General features: G+C 32.3%; 1 protein-coding gene across 1 annotated transcript in view; it reads right to left on the bottom strand.

The window, feature by feature from the left end:
• Positions 1 to 12,232: 12,232 nt before the first annotated feature.
• The window catches only part of LOC125615234 (MAM domain-containing glycosylphosphatidylinositol anchor protein 2-like), an 81,639-nt gene continuing 79,489 nt past the window's right edge, over positions 12,233 to 14,382 (bottom strand). Inside the window, exon 2 of the mRNA XM_048798623.1 lies at positions 12,233 to 12,502. Within this exon, the coding sequence (XP_048654580.1) occupies positions 12,248 to 12,502 (255 nt within the window). The 3' untranslated portion in view covers positions 12,233 to 12,247. The remainder of the gene's footprint in view (positions 12,503 to 14,382) is intronic.

Raw genomic sequence — 14,382 nt, 5'->3', positions numbered from 1 at the left:
AACAACCCTATAAAGCATTATTATCATTATTATAATCTCCATTTAACAAATCAGTAAAATTAGGTGCACAGGTTAAGAAAATGAAAATATATTGATTGCATGACTATACAAATTATGTACCTGGCAATGTGTAGATCCAGGATGGGAACCCAGAAGCTTAGATCAATGTCTATGGTCACAATTATGAGACTCAATGCCCAAGATACGCGGATAGATGGTGTATAATTTACGATGAACACATGCATACTGAATAAATCCTTTAGATGACAGAATCATCCTAACAAGAAGTTGAAAATAATGTTAAGGGAATTTTTTAAATACTAGAAAATAATTATTTTCTTTTGATTTGTGGTGTTTTTAATATGTAGAAAGAATACTCAACTGTAATGTTCAATTTGAAGCAAAAGTATTTGCCTTTATTTTCTCAATAAACTCCTATTTTTATTTATTTATTTATTTGTTTGTTTGTTTATTTATGTTTAGTGTGTTAGCAAATACACGCTATCACGGATAATGCTTAGGCCCTGCATAGTTACAGAGATGACATAGTTTATTAATCTAGTGCCTGGCACTGGTTCCCCCGAGGAGATTACTCTTTTAAAATACACTTTAAAGTATTCAGGCTGAAAGTGATCTAGGAAGCCTAGAGGGAAGTCCCAGCTAAGGCTCTCTTTGAAGAGCGATAATGCTGTTTTTCCTGAGTCGAATTTGATAGAAATCAGAAAAAAGATTTATTGCACTATTAAGGAAAGGAAGGAGAGAGAAGAATGCAGGGAATAAAGGCACCAAGAATACATGCAACATTTGAAGACATGGAAAGAACACAGGTAGCGAAGATTCCTTCAGGTCCAGGCAAAGGTGTTTGCTTTGCTGGGGTGCAAATCAACCTCCACCATACCTGGAAGCTTTCAAAAAGACCCTTGTGTGCTCATGGAGTCTTGGTAGTTGTAGAGTTTGAATAAAAAATCAAATGGCACCATGAATCATGATTGGGTCAAACAGAATCGCCTGATTCAGGGACAGAAAAAACTACCCTTTATAAAGCAGGGTAGTTTTCAGAAATACTGAAGGAGGGTTTTAGACTTGAATGGAGTATGAAAATGAAATGCCTAGTCTTGACTCAGGAAATCTTGGGCTTGGACCAAGGATCTGTGATTTTTTTAAAGATACACATTTGACCCAGTTACTTTACTCCTTGGATTATACACAAAGGACTTAAAATCAGCATACTATGGTGATGCAGCCACATCAATGTTTATAGCAGCTCAATTTACAATAGGCAAACTATGGAACCAACCCTGGTGCCCTTCAGCAGATGAATTGTTAAAGAAAATGTGGCATGCATACACACACACACACACACAACACACACACACACATACATACATACTTTATTATTATTAACTATTACTCAGCTATAAAGAAGAATGAAATTATAGTATTTGCTGGTAAATGGATGGAACTAGAGAATATCATACTAAGTGAAAGAAGCCAGTTCCCAAAAAAACAAATGCAGAATTTTCTCCCTGATATGTGGATGCTGACCCATAACAAGGGATGGGAGGGAGGGGAAGTATAGAAGCTCATTGGATTAGACAAATGGGGATGAAGGGAAGAGAGAGGGGATGGGAATAGGTAACACAGTGGAATGAATTGGATATAACTTTCCTATGCTCATATATGAAACAGTATAACTCCACATCATGTAAAACTACAGAATGGCATCCTAATTGGAATGAATTGCATTCCATGTATGTATAATGTATCAAAATACACCCTACTGTCACATATATCTAAAAACAAAACAAAACAAAAACAGATACACAAGAGATTAGGATGTAAACACAGAGATTAAAAACCACAACATGGCTTCAAAGCTGGGAAAAAAGAAAAAAGCTCCTCCAGCAACATTTCCTGAGGATGTATTCTGACTGCATTATAGCAAATGAATATTTTTGAGGCCTTTAGCAATATATATATATATATATATATATCGTTATTTGACTTGGTTATGATTGGAAATGGGGGGAATCATAGATTTTAGCTTAAAATTCATAAGCTAGTTCTAAGAATTCAAAGATGAAAAGGAAAAGCCACAGGTCCTATGAAAAATAAAGATAAAAATTCAAATGCACATTCATAAAGAGAAAATAATCAGGTTAAATTTACTTCTAAGAATTTTACAGTAAATGACATTAGCTCCCTAAATGTATTTCTTGTCCCCTACTATAAGTTCATCACTAAGCAGATCATCTGGACATACGTCTACCAAATGACCAAAGTTAATCTCTTTTCTCTGAGAGTTTATAAGACTTATATGAAACCAAAATTTAGAGGTATGAATCACATAATTTTGGTTAATATGTACAGTTACTTGTCTACATTGACTTATATTCAACTATATATAATCCCACAGTTCCTTCTATATGATTTTGAAATCTAAAAACCTCTCAAAAGAAAATTATTCCAAAACCTATTTAGAAGCATACTTGGCATGAGTGTGGCTCTGTCAATGATAAACACTATCTAAAGTGACTGGAGCCTAGTTATAAAGTTCATTTCTCCAAATTCATGTCTGATATGACACAGGATATAGACAGAACTACTCAATATCTGTGGCTTTCATCCTAGCGTAACCTAGATCTCACTGGCAATGTTACAGGGATATTTTACATTCCCCAAAACTTTTCTAAAATCAGAAAAACTAAATCATAAAGTGGTCTCATACAATAAAAAATTATAAGGCAGGTAATCACACCAAATTTTCAAGGTATAAAATTTAGAAAGTAAGTTATAATTCCCAAGGGAGAAAAATAAAGAGCTCATAGTGAGCAAGAAATCTTGAAAGCTACAAAATAAGTGAAAACTAGATATAACAGTGGAGAGTAAGATAATAATAAAATATATCTTATTTTTTTAGATGAAGAACTTTCACTGAAATAAGATGCAAACTTTTTTTTTCTTTATTGGTAACCACAAGAGCAAACATATAAGCATAGATGCATATCAGAATAGCTTTCAACCTTTTTGGGAAACAATACAACTTTCTGTTAATAAGATTGCTCAGGAGTTGATATTTTTACCCAAGTAACAATGTAGAAATGAATTGTACACCATTATAATTATATTTATTTTCTTGAATTCTTTAATAAATTTAATAGGAGGACTTTCTAATTAATGCCATCTTTTATGTCACTTTATTAGTATTAATTATATCACCTTTTATTTTAAAATATTTTTAAACAAATTAATCTAATTTGTAACCAAGTTCTTTTTTATGTACATTTTTCAAATCCTCAACTCTTTATAAATTCATTTATGGTCCTTACCATAATGGATTTATAAAGAGTTGAGGATTTGAAATTTTTCTCTCACACCAGAGCCCCCAGTAGTGTTCTGCAAATAGTTGGTCCTCAATTAACATTGTACACTAACAGATTCTAATTGAAAGTAGACTTCCGGGAACTTCAGTCCAAAAGTCTGAAGAAATGTCTAGGAATTTCAGAATCAGGTAGCCTGGAGGCAGTAGGAACAGTTAAATAGGTGGTTGCCATTCTGATTGTGTATCTGTGGGATGTGCAACGGGGAAAAATTTCAGTAGGTGCTCTATGGATACATCTGAAGAGGTGCATTTTACCAATAGTAAATGTGGTAAATAGACAATAATCAGCTTCATAAGGATAGGCCTAACCTGATTTTAAGTGAACTTTTCTATTTGGTCTTCTGAATAAAAGCAGTAAAAAGATATGTAATGGTGGGCGTTTTTGTGGGGAGATGTGATGTGGTGGATTTATTTATTAATTTACTTGTCTTTTCTTTTTTGGAAATAGGGATCGAACTCACAGCTTCATGCATGCAAAGCAAGTGTTTTACCACTCAGCTATGTCCCAGCCCCAAATCGTGGGGTTTTTTCCCTAAGCTTTTTTATTAGAAATTCTAATATTATTTGGAAATTAGATTGGTAGTGTGTCCCACAAGTAAATAATGCTGATAAACAAGCATTTTCCATTTATAGTATATACAAAATGGAAAAATCCTGTACTGAATCTTATTAATAGAGTAATTACCACGAGAGCCACCCCTTTTAATAAGCATTGTAATTACCATATCAAACATTATTAAGACTTTCTAAATCCAGGACTGGTGCTTTGGAAGGATGGGTGAGGGTGAGAAAATTCTGCTTAATGGAATTGACTTAGGGCATTAGTTTTCTCCCAGGATTAGCCACACTTCTAGAATTCCCATCAGTCATTCTGTTCCTTTCTCTAAAAATTTCGGTCCAGAAGTCATGTTGATGGGTCCAGTGGATGGGGTAGAGGGGAGGATAACTTGTCAGCTTTAACTTCACAGTTTATAAGTCTTCTAATACAGGAAAATTGTGTTTGTGGAACAAATTGATAATGTGTTATCCTAAGCTTCCACTAATTTCTCTCCTGTAAAGAGATAGTAAATAAATCTATTGCAGACAGGAACAAAAAAAAAATGAAAGAAAGAAATGACTGCTTGATCTGAATATAATCAAATGCAACAATCCACCTAAGTGAAATTAAAGTGGGAATATATTTTAGAAATAAGAATGCTTACAAAATGTTTAATGGATATTGGAAAAGATTTGTCTCATGTGTGAACAGTGTCTGCAAACATGAAAACTTATTAAGCTAATGTCTCTGAATCTAATTTCTTTTTGAATTAGAAATAAGTTTTAATCAAATCTTAACCTTTAAAGTAGTCTGACCTCTATTACCCAGTGAGTAACACAGTCAGGGCTGGGAATAAGTGAAAGAATTAGGTGGGCATATTCTTAGAAAATTGTTTAAATATCTTCAAGAATCTTAATGTAACAAATATATTTGAAGATAAGAATTTAAAAATTCAGAACCTTTATTTTTCTATTACTGCATAGAATATACTCTTTGTTCCTCCAAAGATGGAAGCTGAGGCTTTCAGTGAGTGGCAATTGCTCTCAGAAAGAGTGAATAAAAAAACACCAGTAATAGGAGAATGCTGATTCTCATAAGTTATTCTGCAATCATGAAGTCACAGTTTCTTTATTTCATATCTCCCATAAATGGCAGATCATTAGTCATATGGTCTAACATCCCTGGCTGTAAATGTTCAACCCATCTTTCAAATTAAGATCTTGCTCCTCCCACCCATCTTAATCACTATTCCTCCAAACACTGTTCTTTCAGTCTCCCTCCTGGGTCTTTAATCAAAATATTCATCCGTTAAAAAAGACCTATGGCTTTTGCCTCTATTTATTTAAACACTGCTCTGTCAAGAACTGTAAGGGGTCTGATATTTTCCCTAATTGCTGGTTACTATGTTTCCCATCACAGTTTCATGGGTGCTGGTAGAAAACAGAAGTATCCTTGGTCAGAGACAAGAGACTATATCAGTGAAGTGTCAGATGAAAATTTAAACTGCATGTTTTCCATGATTATTCTTCTACTTCAGTCTTCATCAAGGCAATGTGGGTCAACCCAGATAAATGTCATGCACACAGGTTGTAACACAGCTAAGGAAATCTGAGCTTAGAAAAAATCCCATCATACTAAAGTCTTCTTAGAAAAGCTGTCTAATCTTTGCCTCTGAAGGATATAACTGTAATTATTCTTATCAAGAAACAAACTTGGGGCTGGGGTTGTGGCTCAGTGGTAGAGTGCTTACCTAGCATGTGTGAGGCACTGGATTTGATTCTCAGCACAGTATATAATAAAAAAATAAATAAAGGTCCATTGACAACTAAAAATTATTTTTAAAAAAGAAAGAAACAAACAAACCTGCCCTTTGCCCTGAAAGAAAGATGCTATCACTAACATCCTAGGCTGTTTCTTACATAAACATCCTGGAAAAGGAGAGTTCAGGACACAAGCTATTTGAAGACATGTAGAAATGCCAAGGAGCATTGTCTCTTAGATCTCATCCCTCAAACTATAATGTAAATGCTACCTCTTTCATGCTCAGAGGCCACAGTAACCTTTTATTCCTGGCATGCACTTTCTGTGACACTGGCACATTATTCACTGTTGTGTAATTTAATTTATTGTTACCCTTATTACTTAACATTTGTATTCCATTTAAATGAATTACATATTTCACATTGTCTTTTTAAATAGCTGAAACTCATTTAAGGCACTAATTATTTAGCAAATTCCTTTTTAATTTCAGAGAATTCAGTGGAGCTATATTGTGAGTAGGCATGCAAATATTTTTCGAATAAAGATAAAAATCAAAGGTATTTTTAAAAATAATTCATCCTAGAAAACATGGAAACATAATGGGGGTAATTAATCTAAAGGGTTAATCATAAAAATTTAGGAAAAAAATATTAGTTTTCAGAATCTGGCAACAATATTCCCTATATTATTGCCTAGTCTTTATTTATGAGGCAAAATCTTTTTGCTCACTTTTTTGAGAGTCAGATACTAAGGAATATCAATTCTTATGAAGAATTAAGAAAAATTAGGGTATAAATCTATAGTTCTCAGTTTTAGAGTTGACAATCTTCTGATAAAGTTTGGAATAAAATTAGGTTTTACTTCTAGAAGTTAAATAATAAGAATTTCTAAGGTAAAATCTTCAAATCTGCTTTATAAACTTAAAAAAATCAAGCTACATGTGTATACATTTTAGACAAATAACATTCTATATTATTATATAGAAAATAATTTCTAGTATTTCCAATACCCAGAGGCAACATTTTCTAACTCATCTCTTAAATAGTCATATTTGGTATTGCCTTCATATTTTCAATATTTAAATGCTATTTACAGATTTTTTTTCACAGTGTCTTACTGATTTGCTGGCAATAAACAATTTCTTATGCTAACCCTTACCCATTCTTCTTTTATTTATATCTTGTTATATATTAGGTAAAATGCTGATGTTATCATGCTTATGCAGATATTCTTCATAGTTGAATCTTGGACTATATTATCATTACATTTCATTTTGTATATAACATTTTCAGCCTCCTGTTAACAACTTCCATATTTTGTACACTTACTTTTGTATACACTACCATTCCATATTACTAAAATTTCCATGAAAAGTCTACAATTTCTCTCTAAAGCCCAGTAGTTGCATCTCTCTCCTGGAGACATATTTTTCTTCCAATTTCAAACTGTCATGGTTGTTTTGTCTTGTTATATTCTTCCAAAGGCATAGAAAGAGATTTATTTAGGAAAGTAAATAAATTTAAGAGAGAATGGGGAACATATGGAGATATGCCTGTGGGGTAAAGCTAGGGATATGCATTCAAGGGAGAATGAGTGCCATCTCCAGAGGGAGACAGACAAATACCCTTGGTGTGGGGTATTAATATTGATAGAGGGAGGTTTCTAGGGACTGGACTAGTGAAGGCAGGGTACAGCTACACAATTTCTTGACAGTGTTGCATAGGCTTGAGCATTGCCCTTATGTTTCAAGGGCACGAGTCAAGTGCATGGCCAAAGAAATGTTGGTAAGGAATCAGAATTGTTCCTAGGTGCTTTTGGTATCTCAAGGGTTCATGGATACTTCCTTTAAGATTCAGTGTTTTTCCTCTGTTCCAAAATCTCAGCCCCTCTATCCAGAGGTTGATCCCATAATCTTAAAGGCTGGTGTTATGTGAAGACACATCTTCTATGGTTGCTTCAGGATGGCAGGGGGCAAAGACCTTGACTAGTCAGGGATCAGAAGTCTCATCCTGACTTTCTAAAAGAGATAGACATTGGTCTCAACTGTATGGATTGGTTGGAATTCTTGGGTTGCCATTCTCTTCAACAAGGAAGTGTTGTAATCTGCAAAATATAAACAAAGTCAATATCTCTGAAGTTCTCCATATGGGCCACCAAGAGATGTCACTGGAGAAAATAAGTATCCAAAGAAGGGTCCAAAGAGTTCCCAGAGAGAAGGGGGAACCTGACTCAGGACCAGTGGCTTTCTTCACATATGTGATGGAAAAGAATTGCATCAGTTGCCAATCAAAGGCACAAAAGATTTATTTTTATTTAGTAAAGTAGATACATATTCAAGGGAGAATGTGGGCCATCTCAAGAGAGAGAGAGAGCTACCTTTGGGATAAAACAAGAAATATGCACTGAAGGGGAAATGTAGGTCATTTCCTTAGAGAGAGCCCTATTTTGGTTGCTTTCAAAGTCAGACATATATCTATTATCACAGTGTCCTGTTTCATTATCATCCTGGAATTATTTTATGCATGATCTCCTATTTTTAAAATTATTCTCTATCTTTTTCTGGTTTACTTACAAATTTTGGTGAAATACATCAAAAATAGTTATTCCCAATGTTTTACAATTTCATGGTGTCATGGATTAGTGTGAATTTTATTTACTCCATTGCTGTTATTATATTCCTTTACTGTGGTTTTATTATGATTTCAGGAAGAAGATGTGAAGAATGTGTATGTTTAAAATATCAGGTTTAAGTAGTATTAAGTCTACATGTTTCTCTTCAATATACAACTGATAGTTTTTGCACTCTCAAAAGGTATTTCTTACCATAAGAAAAGTTACAACTGATTAGTTTTTTATTGGAATTGGTTGTATAAATAACTATATTGATGAGACTTTAGAAAAAAATTAAACACTATGTGGTCATGAAATCTACCAAGCTATAAATATACCTTTATTAAGGTTTTATATCTCTTAAAACTCTTCAAATGCTTTTACAATTCTTGAAAAATATATGAATTAAGGCATGTGTTTAAAATAATTTCTTGGAATGTGTTTTTGAATAAAATAGCACAAAAATATACGTTTGGAAGTTACTTTATAAAAATTACATAAACTCAAACTTTTTCTACTAAAAGAAATTTTTAGAAAGGTGGGAAATATTCCTAATGTTGATTTAATAAAATGATTAAAATGTAAATATCATTTTACAAATATTTAAAATATCATCTAAAAAAGTCATCTCATTTAAAATCACTCCACATGGTAGTAAGTCCCTTTTCTGACACTAAATTTCCTCATCAAAATAATGAATGGTTAACACTAACTTTTAGGTAGCTTTTAGCTCTGACATGTAGAAACTTTGGATCAGAACTCGAGATTTAATGAGACATATGCATTTCACTCTTTATAAAAATTTTCCAACAATGCTGTACTGATGGCATTACATTAATACATATTTTTTGTATTAAATAAGCATTAATACATCATGGAGCAGTTTCTAGAGCTAACCTATTGCAAGGAACTCAAGGCTAAATTCTAATATTAATTATTTTAATTTTTGTTAAATCCAAGCCATAGTTTACCTCAGTTTGGTGTTGAAAATATAATCCTTATTACAGACTTTTAAAACAATTTTATATCCTATGCCCATTCTTGTGTTCCTAGTTTTACAAATGTTGATGAAAGCTTCACATGTGGAATCAGTTTAGAAAAAGAAATAAATATGCAGGGTGCAGGTGTTGATTCTAAAGCCATGACTCCAACCTGAAAAACTGATACCATTGTTTTAGCATTTCCTAAAATAGTTCAAACAAAAGTATATAAAATAAAGTTGTCCTCTTGTTTAAAGCTTATAAAATGAATATCTGTTCAATTAAGCAGTTCAATATCAAGTCAAAATCAAAACACAGATGAATTTTAATATTATTAACCAATTTTAGACACCAAACATGCCAAAATAAAAATATAGCATTAATATGCTAGCCACATTCTTATCAATAATGATATGGAATGTTTTAAATTACTAATATTCATGTTTAGAAAATATATTTGAACCTAAAATTTCTGTTGCTTAGTCAAGATTATACTTATAGCATGTGGATTCTTTAAATAGGTCGAGTTGTCTCTACTGTAAAAGCATTTTTTCCATCCAAACATGTTTGAAAATTTACTATGTGAAGTAATTATTCAAACCTCAAACCTTCATGGACAAGAACATTTATGTAAAAAGTATGTTTATATGCCCATATTGAAAAGGTCTAACTGGAACTGAAGGTATTCGCTGTGAAATTTATGTTATAGAGATGTCACATTTACAGAGACAGTCCAAAATTTAACATATTATTCTATAGTATTGAAATTTTATACAGCTTTCTAATAAATCCTAGCCACCAAAAATGTACTGAAAATAGTACTTCAATATGGTATGCATCATAGTGACATTTCACCTAAATAACATAAACAAGTTGTTTGTCAAGTCCAGTTTGTGTGGGGAAAACCCCAAGGGAAGTCAAAAGAGAAGAAGGTAGCAGAGCTGATGCCTTCAGGCATGGCTGCATGGAGCATGATACCAGCTTTATGAGATTAGCAGGGCTGGGAAGATGGAACAGTGTTATCTTCCCAGCAATTTGTACAATATAAACTACTCAGGCACAACCCAATCTGAACAGTAAGAGATATGGAGATAGAAAGGGGTAGATATAATGCAGAATAATGTTGAAAATCTTTTTAGTAAAAAGAAAGATTATTTTCTAAGTCTCTAAAAAGTGATTTCCCCCCTTTGTATTTGATTTTTAACCCAACAATACAATTTTGTATTTATTATGAAACTTATTGTGGTAGCAATACAGTTCACAGTTCACAGGGGATGTGTTTCAGAAGTTTTTAGACTTTAGAAAGATGATATAGTACATACACCACTTAATTATATAACACACCCAGCAGGATCTGTGCCTAATCAGTTTCTTAGCTATACATGTGACTATTATACAAAGTAGGGTAAATAAGGAGTATAATATCTATTTTTCTATTCAAGTCATTTCAGGTCATATTTTGCTACCAACCTAGTTCACATAAGCTTTTGCTGAAAAAAGTTACCAAAACCATCTATTCATTTTTAGAGATTTTTTTAGATTTTAGAACTGTGTTTAAGGTATTGAGATGTGTAATTTAAAACTTCATGACCTAAAATATAATAACAATAAAAGAGAGGTATATACTCTAGAAAGTTATGTTACAGAACTATTTAATCAATTTAAATAAAATTCAGTATAATTTAAATTTATATCTGAATAATATTCCTGCAAATATATGGAGGCTAGGGACTTGGCAATGTTTGAAAGTATACGACCCTTGTACCCAGACAATAGGGAGAAAGTGATGCATGGGATGACAGTGGCTGAATTATGCCAGGTGATATCTCAGGGGCTGAAAGGTAGCACAGAGAATGGAATATGGACTTCTACCTTGGAGGGAAACAGCAACCATCCTAATGTGAAAGATGAATCGCAAGTGTTGCTCAGGTACCTACTTCCCAGTCATCTGGATAACTGAGATTCAGTATAGGGTCAGACACACAGACCCTGTAACTCCTAATTCTGTAGCCCCTATCACACATAGATAGAAAAGCAAGGGGAAAAGAAGAAAAACAGATTTTAAAAAATGAACGTTTCATGTGTTATTTATGTATGAATTACATTAAGGAAAGGAGAAAAAACTTATATTCTTTTTTTTAAGTTGGAGATGGACATAATACCTTATCGTATTTATTTTTATGTGGTGCTGAGGATTGAACCCAGTGCCTCACATGTGTGAGGCAAGTGCTCTACCACTGAACCACAACCCAGCCCCCCGCTTATATCCTAATATTAGAGACTTAAATGCAATTTCTTATAGAAAGATAACAAACAGAGTGATAGATAAACCCATGCAAAACACCAAACTGAATGTAGACCATTGTTTAATGGGGAAGGAAGTAAGGAGACCAAGAAGACTTTAAATATATTTTCCAAGTAGGAAAACACAACTAAGAACAAATAGAAATCAGTCAAACACTTTTCAGGTGGCACAGCATTGTCCTGGGTTGGTACTGATTGCGTTCAACAGGGTTTGATCAAAAACAGACTCCACACAGATTTTTGGTTCTCACAGACCCATTCAGATAACTTTGCTTACATATATGATGTGCATTAAAGAAATAACCATAGCTGTGTCCACATATAAGCAAAGTGAATAAATACAAGTTAAAGGACATAGAGCATGAACCTTGGTTTCATAAGAATATAGAAATATAAGTATATATATATATATATATATATATATATATATATATATATATATACACACACACACACACACACAAAGAATATACATCAAATACTAAGCTACTGATGGAATTATTTGTAATATTTATTATCATCTTATCAATGTATTTCCTAACTCTTCTATAATGAATGTGTACTATTATATCATAGAAATTATGCAAATTTTTAATGAAGATTTCTTTCCTCAGAAATGTATTAAAACATCTTTCAATATCTTATACATTTACATTCTCAAATAGAGCTCTACTATGGTTTTTGAGAAAACCATAGAAGTTGGACAAAAGAAATCTGTGTTGGGCTTACAGTTTTCTGGGAAATGTACTTACAGTATACATCCACTCTGATTGACTTTATGGCTGGGGACCCCAAACCATTCTCTGCTTTACAGTAATATCGGCCTCCTTGGTGTCGCTGAATATTTGTAATCCTCAAAGTTTCATTGAAGACACTGGAGTCTTGGAATCTGTCAGAGGCACTTCCTGCTGTTTTGGTCCACCTGATCTGAGCAAGCATCAACAAAGATTGTTACTTTAGGTTGGTTTTCCCACAGAAAATCAGATAGCAATTACTCATTTGAGAAGTTTGTTTTCAGAGCTACCATACTACCTTTCCTACCTAATTAATGAGAAAGCTTTCTTAAATCTATATGCACAATTAAATTATAAAATTTTAAGTGTACACTTACTATTGTACAGTTCTTATAATTAAGATCAAAAGTCTAATCAATGTGTAGAGAAACTTAAATTATAATATAAAGGGAGTTAAATATCAGTAGCATATTAGAAATGTGAATTTCCTTCTTTTTTTGTTGAACATTTCAAAATTTCTTTCATATTTTTCAAACTTTGTAAGACACTTTTTACTTAATTGGTCTGGGAAGACTCTCATGTTTTTTTGGATATGCTTCATTATTTTATTTCAAATTTCCTGTTTGATTTGGAGAGCCCAGGCATGTTATCATAATGGTTTATTTAGATTATGTGTAATTTTATATACCTAGCTGTTAAAAGAGATTTTTTTTCATTAATGGCTATGCTTTAACAAGCATGCAAATAATTTCTCTATTTTGATAACTAGAATTCACTTTACATAAAAAAATATTTTTCATAAAATATGTAAATTTTTTCAAGGAGCACATTTCTATTGACCTACCCAAATACTTCAAATATCTAAGAAAATTCATTATAAATAATACCATTCTTTTGAACACAGCTGTGTGCAAAAGACTTCATTTTTTCACTAGCAATAATGACTGGCATTCAACTTAAATCTTGTGTATTTTAGTTTATAAAACTGGGTGGGGAGGTGAAGCTGCATGCTGATGTTGTATGTAAGTTGATACAAAATAGAAAGTAAAAATGATTTACATTTTGTCCCTGCTGAATAACATAATTTTACTTGTTTTTATTTTAAGGTTGAGAAATAGTAGATAGAATCCTCTGGTCAAACAAATGTGATGAAACACGAAGAATGAAAGTAATATTTGAGTCTTTACAATTGAAATCTTACAGTGCCACCATTATATCTCTTTTCACAGAAATGTGCATTAAAATATGTGATCAATGACGATGAAAAAGTCTTTTAAAAATTTTCCATATCATTAAAGTATAATTACAAATGTAACCAGGTTTTCATTTGTGAATGTATTGTAATTTTTATCAAGAGATTGATTAAAAGTGAGAAATATCAGACATTTACCTCAACATTTATTTGTGCATGGGATGTACAAAAAAAGTCATGATTCCTAACCAGCCAGTTTATAAAGTTATTATTTATAGGCTCCTAAAAAGAAAAGGCCTAGCAAGAATAATGTTTTGATTTTAGCAATATTTCCACTGGGAAATTTCAGGTTTTATTCTGATTTAATTTCAAATTCCACAAGTTAACAAATAAAAAATATTTAAATAAGTGACATTTTTGTTTTTCCTATAAGAGAATTTAATGATTTTTTATTTAACTATTTTCTTGGTTCTATTTAACATAATAGTAGAAATTATTTTGATAAAATTATATAAGCATGGACTATATCTTATTCTAATTAGGATCCCATTTTTATGGATGCACATGATGTTGGGATTCACCATGGTGTATTCATATATGTACATAGGAAAATTATTTCAGATTCATTCCACTGTCTTTCCTTTTCCTTTCCACCCCCTTCCCTTCCTTCCATTTGTCTAATCTACTGACTATCTATTCTTACCTTCTCCCCCTTATTGAGGTTTAGCTTCCACATGTCAGTGAAAACATTCTACCTTTAGCTTTTGGGAGGTTGCCTTATTTAACTTAGCATGATATTCTCCAGTCTCATCCATTTACCAGAAAATGTCAGAAAGATATGCTTCTTAATGACTGAGGAAAAAAAAAAAAAAAAAAAAAAA

The sequence above is a fragment of the Marmota marmota genome, unplaced genomic scaffold, assembly GCF_001458135.2.
Source record: "Marmota marmota marmota unplaced genomic scaffold, marMar, whole genome shotgun sequence".
NCBI classification, from domain to species: Eukaryota; Metazoa; Chordata; class Mammalia; order Rodentia; family Sciuridae; genus Marmota; species Marmota marmota.
Note: the sequence above shows the minus strand (reverse complement) of the source record. Positions and strands in the feature narration are given on the sequence as shown.